Raw genomic sequence first — 22,718 nt, forward strand, 5'->3', positions numbered from 1 at the left:
TTGCACAGTGCAGTCAGCAAGAACTGCGGGGTGTCAGGAGGAATGATTTTTTCTTTCTCCAGAGTAATTTAATGGAAATTTTTAATAGTGGCACAAAAAAAAAAATACTGCCTAAAAGGTAGAAATTAAAGTTTACTTGGCATAAATTAATTAAATTAAATTAAAACTGGTTTATGCATTAAGAAATACATCTCCGTAGTAAGGTCAGGCATATATCCGCCAATGTAAACGAAGGGTAACAATTCAGTCCCTGCGATCATCGGTAACATGCATCTCCTCTTTCCACACCAGGGAAAACTACAGTAATGTGAAATGCTATTACAGTGATTTCTAATTGTTTCTGTTTAAAGTCACCATGTGGGAATAGATATTTACTATCTAAAGAAAAAAACATGCCAGCGTATTTTAAAATGCTTGGATTTATTTTGGTGCTGATAGAGATTATACTGGTATAGGGTGTGGTCACCCTTGCTCCCATTCAATTGAGGAGAATATTTGACATTAAAAGATAAAGAATAGAAATTTCTGGAAGGAATATACAGTTACATGTTCATACCTACTTTGGATTTCCAAAAAGAAAAAAACCCAGCCATATGAGTACACATAAAGGGAAACAATAGCATATATTGTAAAACATTGCCTGTCAATCACCTGCTCTGCTTCGCCAGCACAGGAACTAATGATTATATGTCAGTAATGGCTGTTTGAAAAAATAAATACTACATTATTTGTTGTGATATTTTTCTTGCTTCTGTTTCATCATTTAATAAACAAAAGAAAGAGCTATTATTACCAGTGAACATGCAAAGGAGCATTTACCTTGTAAGACTGAAAGAGCAATTTCATCTACTTGCATCTGATCTCGCAATGGACACTTGGCAATTACACAGAAAAAACGAGAGGAGAAGCCTGATATATCTATCAGTCTCACAGAAACGGAAGTAAAAGCTCAAGCGGTTGAATTCTAATGATGAGTTCAAAACACAGCTAATCACCCTGATAGCTCTTGACTGGTTTTGACATGCCCATAGTAACAGCATTTTAAGACATCTTTTTTCTGTACACCTCACCAAAAGACCGAACTGGAGAGAAACTTCTCCAGGAAATTCAGTGAGGTTTTGATGAGGCCTCCAGGTTGGTGTATTCAAATCACTCAGTATCAGACCTTACAACAGTGTCAGACACTTCAAAAAGCTGTTTGTTGCTATGAATTCAGGAGCGTAGTCCAATTACTCATTTAGGATTAAGTGGTTGTCCATCTTTTGACACTCTTTGCTTTATAATCTGAGCTATACTTGGGACAATGGCACTTTTGAACCTTCCAGTGTTTAGGCAAATAAATTAACTTCATTATGCAAACTAGAAAAATAATAACAACATATAAATTCACAGAAGTTAAGAAATTAAGATTGACAAAGTCAGAGTATATAAAAATACTATTAAGTGCTATCTCAAGTTTATTCTTTAGTACTAGCTCACTAATATGAGTAACTGGGAAAAAGGTTGTATTTAGTTATTTTCTGAAACCTTGCATGTATCATTCAATTTATAGGCAAAATAAAGCATGAAGAGATTACAGAATTTAAGAAAAAAAGAAGATTTAGCTAACTGGAAATTATATTGAAGCTTACTCTGAAGAACAAAATATGAAATTGTACTTGGCTATTTTGATTAATTGGGCACTGTTCACAAAATCTGAGCATCATCTGGGTGGCATAGAAACTTTTTGATCAATTAAATTGAAATTAATCTGATGTTAAGTAACATGGTATATGGTAATCTGCATTTTGATCGGTTGCAAAATGATAGAAAGGTTAACGGTACAATTAATTGCCGACAATACATCTGGGCAATATATCTGAATCTTTAGTTTTAAGTCTAGAACTTGCACAGCTTTCATGTGGTGCAGTAGATGCACCCACAATAAAGTGCTCATTTAGAAAACGGCATCACAAAGAAGGGTCTTCAACCCTAAATGGTTAGAAACAATTCATGTCATTCCACATGGTAATCAAACGGTATTTAGATAATCCACGAATCAACAGTGGAGAAGGTCAAGTATGTTAAGGAAGCAGACCATGAAGAATTAGGTGGATGTGTAGGTAAAAGGCCAAGAACTCATGTGAATAATACAATGGGGTAAAGTTCAGCATAACAAGATCAGCTTCCTTTTGTCTTGGTATAAATAAAAGGACCTAAAACTGACATGCTTAGAAGTGTGTTTTCAGAGCTGCCAGCAGGATGTAATTAATTTGAGCAGAACTTTCTTAATGCATTATTATTTTGACACACCTGTTTGGAATGCTAATTTTTTGAATTCATGCACTATTATATTTGTTTTCATTTGTTTTGAGATTCTGTTTCAACTTTAAGTGTTAATTTGGTTTAAGAATGCAATCTCTTCCTCAGTAACTTTTGGTAACAGAATGATAGTTCAAATTAAAGCAACTGTAGTATTTTACATAAATAATTACTAAACTTTATTAACAGTATATTTTCAGTGATTTTTCTATTGTCTCATTAAGTTTATTCAACCAAATTGACTAGGAGGTTATTTCTTCTTTCTTCCTACTGAGTCACTTCCTACTGAGACTCCTTTGAAATAGCATAAAGAGAATAATTAATAAATTCTTCTAATGAAATGCATTGCACTAGGACAAGATCATTATAGCACAGTTACGCACTGCATCCTACTCTGCTGGTTTGTTACTTTCATTCCTTACCTCTTTGTTGGCTCTGTCTGCTTGAACTAATGTTCCGTTCAGACACGGCTCTACATAGTGAAGTTCTTCATTATACTATAGAGAGAAATAAAAAGAACGATGAAAAATTTAATTAAAAGCTTGGACAGATACAATTTAATTTAATGATTTAGAACTACAGAGAAACTTGCATATAAAGCAAAACCAAAAGGATTCGGTTCATTTTTAAAAACTGGCCATGGTATATTTTTTTCCTTTTACATAATGCTTAATGTTTCAGAGGTTTATAATTTTAAGAAGGATCACTTAATTGAAAGGATGCCAACACTCAGGTGGAGTTAGTGGTTACTATATGCACTAGCTGGCATAAATATCCTTAAAGTTGAAACCTGAATAGCACTAAGAGCTCAGTCAAGTTTGATACATCACAGTAACAACTCACAATTCTTTGTTACATATAAAAAAAAGTCTTGACAAATATTTGAGACACTGGCTATCATGTTGGAAGTGTAACCCTGAATCAAACCTGAACATGTCTGAAATAGTCAGAATTTCAATCAAGCAGGGTAGCCTACTATACACGACGTCATGAAGCTGTGACAGATCTCTAAGGAATTATCTGCTGATCTTGCAAGGTCTAAGTTACATAGCCCAATCCTGGTTTTGGAGGCATCTTAAGCATTAAAAGAAACTAAGCCTCATCTGCAGCCAGTAGATCTTGCAGACACATGGATGCTTAAGTCACCTTATTGAAAATTGGACTTGATTGTTTCAATCTTTTAAACCTTTCAATGCAGGTCAAATTAATACAGAATTAAAGTCAAAAATTAGTTTTAGAGTCTTAACTTAAATCTTCATTATTTCATTTATTTCATTCATTATATTCATTCATTTAATATACCCCAGAGGTTACCACAGATCAAACTATAAGGCTTTTGCATTTAGGCTTTAAGCACTTTCACCCTTTCATAGCATTGAATGAATCAGAACATCCACAGTAAACAATGAAAGAGGACTTGTTAAGTCAGGTCAAAAATAATCAAGAAAAACATTTCATTAGATTAATATATGCATTTACTCCCTTCTTCCTCCACCTCTTTGAGAATAAAAAAAAAGCCTCACGAGGACCCATTACAGAATTCTGTTTAGAGAAGGTTCTCTGTTCCGCTAGTTCTCACTGCCTCGGTCTGCCGGTAGCTCTGCATTTGTTCTGCTCTCTTCAGCTTAACACCGCTCCTTCCTCTACGCGTTTGTCTAACCCCACACCCCTGCAGTGTGTTCCGCCTGGAACGCCTGTCATCAGTCACCTTAACAGTGCACTACTCACCACACTCTTAATTAAATAATTACTGCTGCACATGGAAGAGTGTTGAATTGGAACGGCATGAAGCTATTGAGGCGTTGTGCTAGACTCAGTCCTCAGCTATAAGGAAACGCAAACGTGGAGTAACTTCGCTTACTATGGCTGGTTATACAGGCTATTTACATCAACATAGCAATGCATCGGTTGTATACAAACAAAACCGCTCAAAAGATATTTACACAATTTCTGCAGCAGGTTTCCATGCTCCCCTAATTACTTTATTCCCATCAATGCTATGCCAATATATGAGAGCTTGTGGACAAATCTATTGCTCCAAAGATAATAAGAAAAACAAGGCAAAGACTTCTAGAACGCTTTAGAGTCACTGCGAGCGTCCCGTGTGCTCTCGGTGTGTAACAGTTTATTGATCTGATAAACGATGTACTTTCCCCTGTAGTTTCTCTCTTCAGACTGCTGTCCAATCTATCTCCTGACAGTCACTGCAAAATAATAATGCCAAATCTACACAGCATCTCTTACAACAGGCCAGAGTCAAGGCCATATTCCATTCTATTGCAGAAAGAACACTGAAACCCTGTAACAGGCACTGGTACACCAGCCCCTACGCCCAAGCTCTTTCCTGTCTGCACCCACTGTTTTTCAGTATGTTCTTTAAACGATATACTTTCTGGTTAAGCCTGTTCTTAAGCTTGATTTCTGTAGCTGTCCTTGGACATACATACTTTCCTTTACATGACACCAAGCACAGTGTCTGTAATTGGCCAACATGCAATAAAATACTAAAATCTATCTCTCTCACACACATGGTCTCAAACATCTGCATGGAGGCAAACTCAGAATTTCCTAATGCTTTAGTAGTACCCCAATTTTTTTTCCCAGGCATATCATCACCAGCAAATAAATGAAATGATTTCTTACTCTATCAGACCTTCCATCTAAGCAGCATAATTTCAGTCTACTGGGTTTCTCCGAGAGATATTTTAAATACTATTTTGCGTAACTCACATTATCAGGCTGTTCCCACAGACCTATAGCTTCCATGTTTGCTAGCTGCACATAACCCAGACAGATTCCCAGTAGCTTCCCACTGTGCCTATAGTGTTATTCAGTGGCATAGCATAAAAGATGCTCATGACTTCAGAGGACATGTTAAGTCCCCCTGCGGCTCCATTTTACAGAATTAACCTCCTTCAAAAAAGATTGAATAAAAATGTTCGTTCTCGCACAAACAGCACAATTACCTAGACGTCGTGTGGACAAAGCACCTTCACTGTCACTGGGAAGGTAAGAAAACATAGACGTTCGTCCCTCTGAAACCCAGCCAAATTGTGACACTCGGCTTTTGTGGCATCTAATTTCTCTTGAGATTATAAATATAAAAATATTTTACGTAATCTGCTATGTATGGCAGAAGAAATGGATGATGCCAACATGTGTAAATGAGTACTTTGTGTAACAGTGTTCTGTGATTAACAAACATAACCTGGAAGTGTTTATTATTTCTCTACTCTACAAATATAAATGAAAGCATAGTAAGAAACACCTTTATATAAGAAAGGTACATCAGCTTCTGAAGGTTTGAATTCTAGCAAGGGTGGTTTTTTATGATCTATTTTAATTTTTATACTCTTTGCTAATTGTATACCCTTTCTTTTCCTTTCTAAAACTCAAATATGAAGAGATGGAAGAATTTACTGCACAAAATTATTTCCATTTTAAAAGAAATTCCCAAAATAGCAAACAACTGCCTCTCTAAGGCCATGAAAACTGTAGAATTCTGATACAACATGTAAAAGCACACAGGAAGTATTTGCTGCTTAAACTAGCATGTCCACTTGATAAGATCTTCAGTACAACTATCAGCTTGTACTAAAATAACCAACTAGGGCTTCACAGCATACATCCAATTTCTTCGTCCTTGTCATAGAGTGTTTTGCAGTGACACTTTTCTTTTAACTGTGCCAAGCCTTTAAGGTAGAAAAGGGAAAAAATGCCTCCCTCTTCCCACCACTTTGTCAGCAACTTGAACTCAGTTCTGCAGCTTTTCTATGACATTTAACAGTTTTAAAAGGGCTAAAATCTGAAGTAAGAGGAACCATATAGCTAGTTAGACAGCTGCTGACCTACATTGTGTAATCAGGTGCTATTAGTGTTCTGAAAATGTGAGCTATGTATGGCTCTAGCACACCTACACAAGTAGTTTACATTTACCTTAGCATTTGTCATATTTATCCTTTGTCATATTTAAGCTGTCTGCACCAAGATCCGCCGGAAAAACTAAATTCACGTTTTGGTGTGCAAAAATACAGATCAAAGATTTCACAGTGCATTAGGCACAGTCTGATATCCGGTAAAGCCCAACCTAAGGTCCGACACTGAAGCCAATCCAGAAAAGGAACCAAAGGAATTGGTACTTCCAGCGCTGCAGGAGTGTTCGGATGCACAAGTGGAACCATGAGCACAGTCCACTGCTCGGAGCAATCATACAGAGGTCGGCTGCTTTTCTCTTTCTCAGCCTGCTCACACTTCAGCTGTGCAGAATGTTGTTATTCTGGCACGCTGAAAAGTAAGTTTATCCATAATGTATTCGGTATGACTACAAGGACTCCAAAGAACAGACTACACAGAAATAATTTATAATGAAAAATTCTGCAAATTAAAAACAGGGAACTCTACTACTGTGCTTTGAATTAACAAATATTTTTATTCTAATCAATTTTGCTAAAATGGTGTGACTAAAGCATTAAAATTGATTTAACATTCTTGGCTTAGTTAATATTTTGGTAATTTAATGTAGAGTTTACATTTTTATAAAAGCATTTTAAAAATTTCAGCATTCGGCAAAATTAGCACTCCTTTTATGATAATATTGGTAATTTAATGCATGAGTTGGAATTATACTTCAAAGTGAATTGGGAAAATATGCTTTTTCTCTTGTTGTTGCAGGCATCTCTGTTCACGCACCAGTGAACTGACCTTAAATTTTAACACAGGCAGCAAAAATTGCTCTTGTATTTCAACAAATTTTTGCAATTCAATCATCTACTCCATCAGTTCCAGATAGGTTTTGCAACAACCTACCCATGAAAGCTAAAATGATTTTTAGCATTATCCTTTTATGTTTATTCTCTGGAAGGACCTGCACTGAATTCCACTTTCTGCTATACATACATATGAAGTTAAAAGTGTGTTTAGTGAAAAATCAAATGGATATGAAACAACCCAACTAATGGACTGCTGGTAGCTTTGGGTTTGGTTCTTGACCGGGTTTGGTTGTCGGGGTTTTTTTGCTATCCTACTGCATGTTTATAGCTGTTAATTGAGTTTTTAACGACGTTAGTATGTAGCGAACATAACTCCCATTGCAGTTAATGAGAATCCTAAACGTCTTTTTGTATGTGGAATACTGAAATGTGTAACAACCTGAGCAAACGGAAAAGCTTTTAAAACTTTTTGCACAATGAAATATTGTAAAAGGAGAATAAAAACTACTAGTTAATGACCACAGATTTTGCACAAATGCTTTTCAGACTGCACTTTCTCATCTTCTAAGTTCCGTTTCCTCCTCTTTCACTGACATAGATTTCCTCAAAGCTCAATTCCATCCTTGACTCCACTGTCAACAGAACCCTGTCTTACACTAGTCCAGCTTCTCTAACTTCATGTGCTCTTTTGACTAACTTCAAATTGCTTTTCCTTCTTACTTTAACAAATGCAAAAGTTTCTTATCTGCTTACATAACGCTCTTACTCGCTTCATTCTGGCTGACGCTCATCTGTAAGTCCTCTCTCACATCTTTCATCACTATTTTCCTTGCATTTCCTTCTTTCTCCTCAAAATGCAGGCATGCTTTAGGGTTTTCCCTTCTTGTGAGAATAAGCATGAGAACACTCCTTAACCTATTTGACTCCTAATTCCTGTCCCAGTTCCTCACAGAAGTCATCTGTTGCAAGTGTTTATTCCATTAATCACTGTGCATAATAAAGCTATCCTGACAAGTGCTCAGGCTCAGAACTTGTGTTTCCTCTAACAAGTGTATTGTTTGTCCAGATCTCCCACATAGATTTCTTACTCCACCTCAAATTTTGGTCTGGGAACGGAAAGAGGTACTTGGTCATTTGTCTCCGACTTCCAGCTGCCCAGCAGTCCTCAGAGAGCAACAATTTGGACGGGCCTTCCAGAAGAACAATCCATGTGAGCAAGTATCAGCTGTGTGCTATGTGAAGAGTAAGTCTTCGGCATTTAGGCACAGTGGATCTCTTTTGTAATTTTGATTCAGATCACAGTAACCCTGGCTTTACTGTGTACCCTCTCTATGCCTTCCACTAACACACCAAGTAATTCATAACCTAGCCATAGCCTAGCTATGCCATTCCTCACTGAAACATCCACTCCCTTCTTCACAGCACCCATATGCCTTACCAGGCTGTAACATTTTCAAGCAAATAAATTTCATATTTTCTTTACATTATTGATTTTTTTGCCTTGTGAGACAGCAAGTATTATATTGTGATCAACTCCTTATAAACTCCTCTTCCAAGACACCTTCAAGGTGAGAGGACTTTACCCACTCAGTGTCACTCCTATCACAGTCTCCTTGTTTCCCCCGTCTTTCTGAGGCAGTGAGTAATTTCAGGTTCATTTTGCACACTGGGAGAGGGCTGTGGACTGCCCACGCCAGGCACAGGCAATTCCGGTGAGTAGCTGTGAGGCGCCAAAGCTCCAGCCACAGCCTGGGGAGGTTGTGGTGTCCTCAAGCAGGTGGGCACAAGGAAGAAGCCACTGGGGGCTGGAAACACTTGGGAACAGAGCTGGGAAGGTGCCATGGTGAAAGGCGTGCAGTTCTGGACACCATGGCCTGCAGGTGACTCGCTCCAGGGCAGGGACACGCCTGAGGGACAGGGCCCTTGGGCAACACAGGCTGAGGTGGGGCCACCCCTTGAGGGACTGCAGCCCTCAAGATTTATTTATTGCCAACTTATTGCCAATAAATTACATAAAAACTGTGTGACTCCATGCTGTTTTATGCACAGCTCAGTTCATTTTCAATTCAAGTTTAAATTGAAAAAGATGTTGTTTAGTAATTGCATACTTGCTTTTTTTGAAGTATTTACACGGTATTTCTGCTGTACTATTTAGGCAAAATCACTAGTTTGGATTCTAGCTACATACGTTTTTACATTTTTTGTTATAGAAGAGCCTTTTGGTTTCCCCAAGGTAAAAAACTTCACTAAATTTTTTTTTTTCTTCCTACATCACAGTAACTGTCACAACTACCGATAACACATAGATTATACTCCAAAAAATGGCTAGTCAAGTACCTTATTAATTACTTAGTTGAAACATTCTTTCAACTTACAAAAGTTATTTAGATTACAATTAATCACAATTTTTTGAAGGATGGTAAAACTTCTTTTGATACAGTATGTAATTATGTCTTTCTACTACATGAGTTTCTGCTCATTATGTAACTGTCACGCAAGGAGTTGAATATGAAAGACATTCTGAACTAACTGCTTGCCATCTGTTAAAAATAGAGTATATGGGCATATGTACTGCATTCTCCATACAATCTCAATGATTTGCACTGGTGTCACTGCGTCATTTATTTTAGTAAACAAAGGGCACTTCCCTTGTAGCAAAAAAAGTGCCAAAGCCCTCCTTACACTCAAGAGTTTGGAGGCATTTTTAGGATTTATGCATATGATAAACCCACATATTTATAAAGTATTATCACAAGAACATCAGCAAAGGAGAATGTATACACCCACCAATTCCTCCTCCTTCTCCCCCCCCCATCCCCCATGCAAATCGTAGTTCTTATTTGGACTGTTAAAGCCATCATCCTTACTTATATGATTAATCCCATTACTCTTAAATACTATAAAACTAGCCTCTTATCGTAGATTTAAATCATGTATCTGTACCATGGAAAACTACCTACCAGGAAAACTACCATGGAAAAGTAACAGGAAGGATTGATTCTCTAACTTATCACTGTTAGGAAGCACCAGTGATACCTCTGCACAATTTACACATACACACATTTTGGATTCACGCTGAGGGAAGCACGAACAATGAGGAGCTATGCTGGCATGTTATTGTGCCGTACAAAAGCTATGATACTAATTAATTCTTTTATATAAACCGTTTTGCAATTTGCACTATATTACAGAAGTTGTGGGAGGGAGGGGGGTGGGCAGGGCATGTATGGGGACACAGTCCAAAGCGGGGTTTTGGATTAGAAGTCATAGAAAAACAGTTTGAAAACACTGTCACATGAAGAAGCTTGCACTGGAAAATCAGTGTCTGTCCAGTTGGTTCAGATGTTGTCTTATATCCATCACCTGCCAGTAACATTTTTCAAATGTGTTGTGAGATGTACAACATGACAGATAGCAATGTATGCTGGAAGAAAAAAATAAGGGGAAGAAAAATCCTGAGCAACTCACAGCAATTATGTTGAAGAAGTCATCGTCTCCAAGGGTATCCAAAATAGATGAAACTGTCTGTTTTGCAATAGTCAAGCGAAGCCCTTTCATACTGCCACTGACATCAACTAAAATGACCACGTCTTTTGGAGAAGTTGCTGCCTGGATGTACCTAAGACAAAAGACAAAACAATGTGTTCTTTTAAATACTGAACTTTTCTTCCTTTCAAACGTCTTAAAACTCTGGTAGTCCTCTACTGCCTACCATTTTCTGTTCCTGCAGTCAAATGCAATGACTCCATTCTCATCAGGTTCCCATTTAATTCCTGTTGAAAAAAAAAGAGATGCAAAGATTAAATTACATTTTCACCATACCTGTTCAAAATGTATCGGTGGTATTGGGGTTAAGTAGCACTTCATGGAGTTTCATTCTTTAACAGGCAATGGCATTATAACATAGGAAATACTGGAAAAAATAATGGAATAAAATAGGACCACCAAAACCAGTGGGTTTTTTTTTTCCCCTTGCTCCTTTTTAGTCTACTGTAAGGTGAAAACCTCTTCAAGCCTACTATATTCATCCTACTACTGTCCCTAAAGTATTGCCATACGAGGCCGCTGGTGCTGTCAAGCTTTGTATGACATGCTTGCCCAGTTCTGTTCAAACACTGAACACTTAGTACCCATGGCTGATCTCAGCAGGTCCTGTTACACTAACTGCTGCGCTCACAGGTCATACTCCTGATGTTTTGCTCACATCACTGTGAACAGGTAATATCTCCTGGATGTGAGTAAAAAGACATATGATAAAAACATCTCCAAACAAAAAATTTGACAAGGCAATCCTTCCTGCTTTTTACGCTTGTTTTCTAGCACAAAACAAGAATCAGCCTTTAAAATAAGGATCAGCGTTTCTCTACCCTTGAAATATCAAGGAGCCTGCGAACTGAACCGTACTCTAGAAGTAACACAGATGTAGTAGCCGCTACTGTCAGTCACTTTCAGACATACTGGCTTACAGTAAACTTGCTCACATTAAACTTAAGACTTCAGAAAACCACAGCTTGCTAAAACATGTTGGCCAAAGGAACAGTTCCCACTGTGAGCCTGATCTAAAGTTATAGAAGCTGAGGATCAGTTTATTTAATTTTTTAGTTTATTTAATATGTAGAAAATTTGGTATGTGATTAAATATAAATTTAATAGGTAATAATATGTATTTTAACATATTTCTATAGAAATAATACAAGTGATCTAACTGTGTTTTATTACAACTGGTTTTCACAACTTTAAAACAAGTTTTTGAAGTCTTTAAATGTAAAGATACCAGGTTACATGGAAGTCTGAAAACTGACCAATAAGTTACAATTAAGTCTTTCTGTATGCATCGAAAGAGCACAGGATCTAAGTTCACTATGATATGAAGGGTCTAAACCTTTTGTCCTCCTTCTCCCCAGTCAACATGTTTAGAAGTTATTTTTCTTATAGACAACAGAACAGCAAAGGCAAACAGAGCTTTCAGAAATCTCCGTAAGAGAGTCTGGTGCAACAAACACCTGAAGAACAGCACAAAGATCAGTGTCTGCAGAGCCAATGCACTGTCTGCTCTTCTGTATGGGTCTGAATCGATGGTCATCTACCGCCACCACCTGCGACTCCTCGAACGCTTCTATCACTGCTGCCTCCAGACAATCCTAAACACCCACTGGACTGACTACATGACTAACGTTGCTGTCCTTGAACGGGCAGAGGTCACCAGCACTGAGGCCATGTTGCTGAAAACGCAGCTGCGCTGGGCAGGGCACGTCTCCAGGATGGCGGATCACCACCTCCCTAAGATTGTGTTCTACGGTGAACTTGCCACCAGCTGCCACAAGAGAAGAGCCCCAAAGAGGAGATATAAGGACTCCCTGAAACAACACCTCAGCCTAGGCCATACTGACCACCATCAGTGGTCCACCCTGGCCTCCCATCGGGAGATCTGGAGACACACCATCCGTAACACTGCTGCCTCCTTTGAGAGCACGCGTAGAATCAGTCTCGAGGAGAAAAGACAGCGCAGAAAGAACCGTGCCTCGACTGTACCACCCAAGGAGACCTTCCGCTGTGCTCTTTGCAACCGGACTTGCTTATCCCCCATTGGCCTCTTCAGCCATCAGCGCGCTTGCAGTAAGCGTGGGGAAAGCCCTTCCCAAATCTTTGTCCGCGAAGCCAAGCCATGATGATGATGATGATGATGATGATGATGTATATATGTCTGAACAGGAATATTATGAGTATGTGAGTTATCTTAGGGGCTTCACTCCAAATGAAAATTGGTAGAAAAACATCAGAATATTGAAAATACTGATTCAAAATCTCTCTTTCTGAAAACTAGATAAAGTAAAACCAATCCTGCAAGTATCTGTGAAAATCATGATTTGTGACAATACTCCACGGAAGTTTGCAGCCGTGGCATACTTTATTGTATTTGAAGTATGAACTTGTATTCTTCTCACCTGGATATTGTCTGAAAAATCCTTTTGCACTTCCAAAGTACTGCCAGATGAGAGAAGGGTCACGATCAAAATTATCAACAAACACCTTATTTAAAGATTCTGACCAATAAACTCCATTTACAATGGCTGGATCTGGGGGAAAAAAAAAAAAACAACAAAAAAACAGAGAAAGGTTATTTTACCCAAATAGAATCACTTCATTTTATGAACTGAATCATCTTCATCTTATTCAGTATCCCAAAATCTAGTGACTGCAAACTATTGCAGAAAATCTTCCGGTTGCTTTTGTCAACTAATCAACTAAGTAATTCAAAATAAATCATACACTTAAATCATGAAAGTATGATTAAAATAGAGGAGAGACACCAGGTACATTTTTTAGATAAGTTAAAATTCCTCATTAGACCATTATCTGGAACTACGGTATCACTTGTCATGGAGAACATAAATGAGTCAATCTAATAATGGATTATTTACTCAATTTACTTTCTCTAAAAGCATGGAATGCCTCACAGCAACACTTCATACATTTTGATTTTTTTCATCTTCAACTTGTGAAGACCATTCTCACTATATCTGAAAGTTTATGTGTGGGAACGGAAAGTGAAATACCTTTTAATTCACACTTGAATGAATTATGATATATATAGAAACACAAAATCTCATGACAGGTAACACTCATTGTTATTTGGAAAATACTGGACCTGGATTTCATAACAATTACCTCATTCTTTTTTATTCCCATAGAAAGAGAAATAAAAAGCAAATTCTTGATGTTGAAAATAAACTATCTTTATAAAACATCCCCATCTATCAGTTCCTAAAAGCTCAGGCTGCCCAAGTACGTTTTTAAGGGGCAGATTTGATTCAGTAGTAGGAAATCAGAAATAAACAAACGTATCTTTAAAAGTGACTCAGTTTCAAATAATTAGTTTACAAAGATGAGAAACAACTAAGATATACTATATCCCCAGTTCAATCGGTATGTGATGTCAGCAGAATAGAAAGAAAAAAGCAGAACTAAAGTCATAGATGTACTATTTCATCTGTAGAAGTGTGCATACATGAATACACAGTAATATTTGCTCAAGATTTGAAATAACGCTTCCATTAGCTTGCAAAATAATGTTGCAGTACTGATTTCAGAAGACTGCTTAGAATGCAATTTTAATGGAGCAGAAAAAAGATGAATTGTTATCTTTCCTTACATTCCTCAAGAAAAGCAGCAGCAAAAGCGAAACATCTCAGCTACAAACCTTTGTATGTTGCTTTCATCTAAATATTTAGGTTTATATAAATGAAATGCTGAAAAAGCAAGATTAACAAATCACAATCTGTTTTTAAAATATGTCTAGTGTAGTTACTTGTTTCTCTAGAGGATGAAATATACACTTAAAATCTGTCCGAGGAGGCACCCATCTCACAAACCGATGTCACTAGTCCAACAGTACTGCTTCAGTTTTGGCTAGCGGGCACAATCCATTGTCCAGTTGATTCCAAGGCTGCAGTTATTCCAAGAACAAGTTGTGATTAAGACGTCACAAATTAACTGTCAAGACTGCCTATCCTGGAATCTATCCTCGGTTTGTAAAAATATGCTTCTATTTCAGCACCCCAAAATACTGATCTATTGTTCACTACTGTTAAGGGTCGAGGGCCGAGGCAGGTAACCCCTCAAATTCCTTAACGATTCTCCTCTGTCCGGCTAGAGACAGAAGGAGTTTAAGGGGGAAAGAAGAAACTTCACGCCTCGGTCTGCATTCAAGGAACTGAAACAAACTTTTAATATATAATAAATTCACTCCACTATCCACTACATAGACATATGCACAAACCGAGAAAAAGGGAAAAAAACCGAAGAAGAGAAGACTCAGATAACCGTAGTTCTGTGCGGTCCTGCTCAAGGTCAGTGCTCTGGGCAGGCATCCAGCGGCGAGGTGGGAGTGAAGCTTCCACCGGCTCCCAGGCGGAGCCAGAGTAAAGCTCTGTCCACGGCGAAAGGGAAGGAGGTGGCGGGGGAAGGAGCCCCCATGCGCAGCCGATTTAATAGTAGGAGAAAAAAACTCTCGGCTCTCGGCACGGAACAGCTGAGAGAGTCTGGATATCCTCACCCGATTCAGACGGGACAGGACTCACGGCAGAACAGTTCAGAGTCTGTAGTCTTCAGGTTTCAGGACTGGCTGATCTGCAGGTCAGGCCTAGTCGGGCCTAGCAGGCCTGGTTTCAGCCTGGTCCCTCGGCAGAGCAGACCCGTGGGAGCCCTCTCTTCGTGCCGCTGCCCGGAAACCCAAGAGGGAGTCGCTCCCCCGGCCTGCTGCTTTTTAAAGGCTTCCGACGTAACGTTCCACCTGACTCTCTTAACCAATTAAATGCGGAATTATTGTACTACATGGAATAATTCTGTTTGTCCATTACCCAAAACAAGGGAGTTTTAGCTCAAACCAGGAAGTTTTAGCTCAAACCAGGACAACTATTTAGACATTACTTGAGAAGTGAAGCACTAAAACTGAGAATAGGATTCTGTCCACTGAAACTTCCCCTACTGGTTCAAAAATTCCTATTCTGGTTCTGCTCCACAGGTTCTGAATCACTAAAAGGTGCAGTGGCATTAGTGACTCAGCATTACAATACTGAGAAAAGGCAGTAACTTTAATTCATCTTTGAAAGGAGCAACACGGTTTAAAGGGTTGGGTTTGTGGCTGGTTGGATTTTTTTTTCTCAGAAGTGTTGCTAGAAAAGCCTGTTTAGAGGAAAAACAAGGAACATTTCCTCAAGCCTTCAGAGGACTTTATGTGCCCTTCAGTCACCAGGATTAGTGAAAAGCCAAATGAACCAAACAGAATAATTCTACCTTAATTTGTATCTAAAATAAACTGTAGTGGTTCTCAGCAGCTTACATTTGGATCTCATTTTCAAGGAAATTTTCCTTGAGTGCGTTTGGTTGAGTCTATGTTCTGCATTAGGTTGACATCACTAATCACTAATCCAAACACTGATCACTATAAATATTAACCCAGAGACTCTGAATATGAATCTTCTAGCTGAAAGGAGCATTTTCAGCAGGCATCGTAAATAAGAGAGCACGATGAAAATGTGGTCTATGATGGCTGGGTTCCTTCCAAGTGAAACCCGGTGACAATTCCCAACCTTCCTCTATACTCTGCAGATCTGTTACGCTGGCTGTTTTTTACCATATACCAAGTCACGTTTTATGCAGCAACCAATTTTATAAAAAAGCGAATAAGGTCACACTCCACTTAATCCTTAGAATACAAAGAAAAGTGAAGTAGAGGAAATAAGTTTATCCACAGAACAAAACTTCAGGCCTACAGACTTCACATGGAAATCGTGTTCCTTCACTGGCTACTGCATTGTCGGGCAGAAGGATTTCAAACCTAAGCAGCTTGTTCTAAATTTGGTCACGACTGTTGTGTGGATGTGTCTCTGTCCACATGCACTACCCTAAATACGACTGAGTTCCTGACCATATATCCTCATAAAAATTTTACAGTCTCACCTTCTAATAACCTATATGTTAAGCTTGTAGTTCTGGACAATTTCCAATCTTAGTAACTACATAAATTGCTTGAATTGCCCCCAGTATGTCATTTAGAAATTGTATTCTTAAGCTTTTGTATTACTCATGAATGTCATCTGCATCTCCGAAACAGTTACATGTCAGGAGTGCTAAATTAATGCTTGTGAATATTCAGAAATTTGGGAAGGGAAAAAAAGAATAAAAGATAAAGCTTTAAATAAATGCAAAACCATTAACATGATGTTATGGGGCTCAAAGACAATAAAGAACTTCTGCCACAATTCTTGAAACATAATTTCTGCTTTTGTTTCCTGGCAGTAACAGCTAAGAAATATAGTTAAAATCTTTCCTTTCCCTTGCCTTTTGATGAGCTGGCTTGCAATTGTATGGGATTTTGTCTCACTACTGGTTGTGTAGATGTTACCTGTTTTTTACTGATATTTAATACAAACTCAACCCACAGGCAAGTACACTGACGGGAATCTGAAACGAAATTGCCAAAGAACAGTACAAATGCATGTGGCAATTAAGCTGCTGTCATAAATTCTGCTGACCCAAAGAAACAGGTCTGACATCTCAACAAAGGCAACCAGGCTATGCAGACTGAAAGATGTGCAATAGCACGCCAAAAGTTAGCACTACAATGAAAAGTATTTGAATTCAGAGAATCCATAAAAATACCTAGAGTAGAATAAGTCTACGGACAAAACTAATACATACATGATGCAGTTTGCTTTCTAATTACTCCAACAAGTTTTAAGGAAAATAAGGAAGACCACTGAGGAATTCAGCGACTATGAAGGAAGTGTGGAATACTTCTCTTTCTTGCCATATTCTGTTTTATTAGCAAGAAAAAAAAAAACATGTTGCCAATGATCCTTAGTTTTTCCCCCTTATTACTTTTGTAATACAATAATTCGTTCCTGGAAAGCTATCTAAGATGCTGGCATCCAAAATGCTGTTCCTTCTTGTAATCTCTGATGACTCAAGGGCAGCCCCTAGCATTGCAGAGCAGAACTGTCACACCACAAAGAACGAGGGCAGCCTACAGGACCAAGCACCGGGAAAGGAATGCAAAATCCAGCACTCTTTTGGCTTTGAGATAGCAACAATATTAGCTTAATTTTTATGACACTGACAACATATTTAGTCTAGTCATATTTTCACGAGTGACAAAATCACACACTTTTCTGGGACATATACCAACAATCTAATAATTATACTACTCAACAGTAATACGAATGCTTTTCAGGGTGGTCCAACGTATTCAAGAGCCGGGGCTGGATGCCAATTTTGGCAAATGCCTTTGCTTTTTTTCTCTCCCTTCCCCTCCCTCTGCCTTCACTGGGTGATGTGGATGCATCAACTCACAGATCAAAGCATCTGGCCATCTGTAGACACAAAAGAAGGTGTTTATCCATTTTGCTTCGAGTGCTGAGAGTCATTCACCAATGTCAGAAATCACATTCCCTCCTCCTAAGTATATGGGGTGGTAAAACTTCAAGTGCGTGACTGGATAAAGGCATAGTAGTAGGTATTTAGTTGTTTCAGCTTCCAACATTGCCCTAATAACATTCCCCTTCTCCTTTGAAGTGGCAGCAGAAGAACTGGAGTACAGCCAGATGTGTTTGTTTTTACGCTGAGTTTCATAAGTAGGTTTTGGGGATTGGCTTTGGGTTTTGCTTTTTTGGGGTTTTTTGGGGTTTTTTTGTTGGTTTTTTGTTTTTTGTTTTTTTTTTTTTTTTTGTGGTATTGGGCGGGGGGTGGGGGGGGGTTGTGAATAAAGTGGTTTAAGATTCAAGTTCATTTGAAAGCCAGAATAACAGCTGCAAACTCCCCATTAACACCATTCTGGGACAGAGATTCAGTTCTGATTCTGCTAAGAGTTTGCTACCTAATGAATTATTAAAAAAAGTCCTCCAGCAAATCAGCATACCTTTGAGGTCACCATTTGACTGACTTCATTGGACCCTGCACAACTTATCAGATGTAACAGCTAAAAGCAACTAGTATGTGGGTTCAAACAGTTAGAACAAAGCTCTGGAAACAGCATATAAGCAGGATCTATGAACATGCAACATTATCTTTTTAAAATTAAAGGAGGAACTTGTAGAGAACATCAAAAGCTTCACTTACGGTCCATCCCAGGAAGAACCAGAAAGTTGCTGTTGTCACAGGAGCCAGGTGCACGGGGCAGTTACACCTCTCACTAACGAAAGTGGATTGTCTACCCAGCAGTTGCTAAGGGGCCTTGCGCTGAGGAGAACTAATGTCAAAACCCAGTGATCCTGACATGGTCACCCATAAATTACTGTGGCTGCACATACCAGGATATTTCTGTATTTTCAGAAAAAACACACTCATTTCCACATTTTTGCAGGATATCAATTGAAGACAATGAAACCTGAAAGATCAGTAAGAAAATACCACACCACAGAACTCCAGGGTGCCAGGGTATGGCTGAGGGACAGGGTGAACAACATGAAAAACCACTGCTAGAAACAGTTTTCCAAGTAGGAAAGAGAAAACTAATGCTTGGAACATAGGAATTAACCAAACTGATTAGAGACCCAACATGCACTGCAATTTCGTCACAGAAGCAAAATTAGTCTTGAATACTGAAAAAAGTTCTGACACACAGCAAGGCGAAATTTCTGCACAGGCTGATGGAACAGTGACCATCAGTAACCAGGAAATCTAAACCTCTGCAAGTAGCAGGGCAGGAAAAAGCATCACGACAAACAATACAGGAAGCCAGTGGAACACACTGCACATTAGATGAAAAGAAAGCAAATGCGATGGCTGCTAGATGATGCCAACTGTGCTGTAAAATAATTAACGCACAACATACCAAAAGGAACAATTTTAGCAGAGCTCTTGTCAAAGTGATATATGACAAAGGCAAGGCACAGCCTTCGAAATAAAAGTCATCCTTATGGAAATTTCTCAAGGACGGACCCGCTCACAATTTTTACAAAAGCCGTTTAAAACACCAGACCATGCAAACATTTCACGATAAATGTCTGATTCCCGTTGCTCGGATATTCAGAGACATGGATTACAGAAAAGGCCAACTTAGTTACACTACACGGCGCAGTAAGGGCCAGCAAATGATACTTCAAACAGGAGATGTTCAAGACCTCCCGGTTTTACCAGCACATCCTGACTCTTGCATACAACAGAGGCACGAGAACCTTTAGAGAGAAGTGTTTTAGCATGTAAAACGCATTACAGTCATTCCGGGCTAAACCTCCACTGCTACATTCCTGGGTGTATCAACACAGTGTGAGCATGAAAGTATCAGAGATGACAGCAAACTTATCTAGTACTGTGACAAGTCATCATCTCCCATCCCCTCAAATTAACGGTCCCTTACCACTGCAGTGCTTTATAATCCTTGAGTAGCTCTTCTTCCTTGAACAAAAGACCGTTTGCACAAACTGAGCCAAATGAAAATTTTACTCAAACAGAAAATAGTTGGAAAAAGCCTCACAGATGTGAAAATATTCAGCTGGTTCACAACCTTTAAGCTCGTATTAAAACATACCGAAAACAATGAGCAGATGCATGAATGCATCTTGGGATGAATACATTACAAAATCAGTTATGGATTCTTAAACGCTATTTTCTCCTTCAGGAATGTGCCAAATAAAAGCTCCAAGAAAGACACTTAGATAAACAAAGCACAGTGTAAAAATGTCTTCATAAATTTTTAGCCAAACAATACTCTGAAACAGTTTATATCCTAGCCAAGCATACTAATACCTAACCAGAAGAGCAAGCCGCCTTTTCTCCTCTTCACACAACACAGATCCAAGGAAATCAGAGCGGTCTGTGTTATGTAGCAGAATGGAGACAAATTATTACTGTATTCTAAAGTAGTAGACAAAATGAATAAAATGTATCTTCAGATAAAATTCTGTGGTTCTTTTTCAAATGTCAATCTCCTTTTTACATTTGCCCTACAACCATCTAATCAAATGTTTTTTGCATGTTCAGTCCTAAAAGTTTTCAGAAATCCAGAACTGTTATGTCGATTACCACTAAGTTAACAGATTAAGGATGCTTTTCCAACATGGAGAGAATAATAAAGTCTTGAAAAATCTTTAAATAAAGCAAAATAAACTGAAAACCAAATAAAACTCCCCAACGCATTCCTAGCATGTAAACTCAGCCCATTAAAAATAATCTTGTATTGAATCATGAGATTTTTTCATTAATACACCGAAAGATACCCAAGGTACTTTTCCCTGTTAGTTATTTTAAGCAAATAATAGGAGGCACCCTGATTCCCTGATTGCTTTTTCCCATTAAAATAATGAAATAAACAGAAGTAAGGAAAGTCAACACTTCAAAAGAGAACAAACCCATTATAATTTGTTCATTGCATTTTTAAAGGTATATTACTATGGGAAAAGAGGGAAGCAGTTTGCACATTAGAGGCTAACAATGAGCAAAAGCCTGCAAGAAATTCCACTGAAAGTGGAAATAACTGCTTTCAAAGAATAATAAGGCATGTAATTCCAACAACATGTTTCGTGTATAATACATATATACTTACACACACACCCCTGTATAGAGCTGTAGACAATAGATGTATGATGGGTTTTTTGTTTGATGTTGGTTTGGGTTCTTTTGGTAGACTCAAACCTTCCTTTGTGTTACACAGTGACTGCACCAAAATGGAAGAGAGCGCCAAGAGAACCTCAAAAGCATTGTTTTTCCAGAATCAAAATGCAGAGAGTAAAGGTAAGATGGAGGACACCTTATATGTCTTGTATTCTATATATTTGATGCAAGACAAAGGCAACTGCTTTTAGGGCAGGACAATGATGCCCTAATTGACACTTCTTAAACCTGCTTGGGTGGAATTTATTCCTATTACTGCTGAAGGAAAAAGAATGTATCTTTTTTGCAGGCACACGTACTAAATAAATAACGCCTGGCTTTGGGCACTAACTCCTGTGCCACGTAGGAACCAGATCCCCAAGGCAACAGAAAGCCACTGCAGTCTCACAAAAAGGAAGAATTATGTTTATGGATTATTTCTGGGAAAAGGGAAATTCAAACTTCTCTTAAATTTAAAAAATCTACGTCAAAATCATAATCCATACCATTCCCTTTTTATCCTGCATTAGAACGTACACTTCATGTAAGAACTTTTCACCATTGCATTCCAGACTGACCTTTCAAGCAAGTAACATGTTACCGACACATCTGTAAAAGCTAAATGCAGCTGGATGAGGGAACACTGATTAAGCTAGTCCAACATGTTTAACTGACTCCTTACTAGTTCTGCAGTTGTCACTGTCTGGGGACAGATCCCATCATTTCAGTGCTGACATGCTTAAAGTTTCTTCTTCATTCAGTGATGCTAATTGTAAACTGAAACCTGAGACATCTTCTAGAGAGATAGTCAGTGGAATCCAAAGTGAACTCATGCTCATGGAACTTGAGGCAACAGACCTCCCTGCCTTCACACTAAGCCCTCTCTCACACACATATTCAGGTAAGTGAGGAGCAGGACCATACTGAGATACCAAATCCAGTGCTGGAAGTCACATACTGAACTAGCATGGCAGCAAGCTAACAAGGAGCCTTATAGGAGGAGTCATTATCTGCAACTCCACACTCTGCAGGAGCCTTTTAATGCTCTCAGTCACACTCCCGTGTGTACGGTGGATGTGCTTTTATACATTCCTGTACGGGTTACCTAGTACCCGTGCCCAAGTGAACAGGAATAGCAGCATCAAACAGCTGCTGCTTCCAAGCCTTCACAATGGGAGCTAAAGCAGCAGCTCCACAGCTTCTAATCAGCTGACAGAGAAGTTAATACTCAGAGACAATAATACAGAAAAAGGAGAGAGAAAAGAGGACACAGAGTAATCTACCAGTATAGACCAACGGTAAATTATTGTCATTTTCTTCCCCTTGGAAGCAACAAGGAAGTAAGGGAGGCATCGTAATTAACAGAGGTGTCTCAGGTCAAAAAGCCGCTTAATATTGTACCCGAGAGACTGCGCATTGAGAAACCTCCACTGGCTCATATTTGTCAAAAGCCCAAGCCCAAGTAACTAAGCAACAGCTGGTGAATAAGGAGTGGCAGAGAGTAGGACTTTTTAGAGGAAAAACTTAATGTTACTGTGCAGCTGGTATCTGACATCTAGTTGCCATGGTGATGTGGATGTATTAGAAACATACAGATCAGATCCATAGCCAGACAGG

The 22,718-nt window shown here is 38.6% G+C and overlaps 1 protein-coding gene across 1 annotated transcript in view; it reads right to left on the reverse strand.

The window, feature by feature from the left end:
* Positions 1-2,723: 2,723 nt before the first annotated feature.
* LOC104491960 (voltage-dependent calcium channel subunit alpha-2/delta-3-like) overlaps positions 2,724-22,718 on the reverse strand; it is a gene marked incomplete at its 3' end in the record, with an annotated part of 36,466 nt that continues 16,471 nt past the window's right edge. The window contains exons 3-6 of the mRNA XM_010134456.1: positions 12,956-13,087; positions 10,723-10,783; positions 10,479-10,629; positions 2,724-2,798 (exon numbers count right to left, since the gene is read on the reverse strand). Of these exons, the coding sequence (XP_010132758.1) occupies positions 2,724-2,798; positions 10,479-10,629; positions 10,723-10,783; positions 12,956-13,087 (419 nt within the window). The remainder of the gene's footprint in view (positions 2,799-10,478; positions 10,630-10,722; positions 10,784-12,955; positions 13,088-22,718) is intronic.

Source organism: Buceros rhinoceros, unplaced genomic scaffold, assembly GCF_000710305.1.
Source record: "Buceros rhinoceros silvestris isolate BGI_N320 unplaced genomic scaffold, ASM71030v1 scaffold1684, whole genome shotgun sequence".
Lineage (NCBI taxonomy): Eukaryota > Metazoa > Chordata > Aves > Bucerotiformes > Bucerotidae > Buceros > Buceros rhinoceros.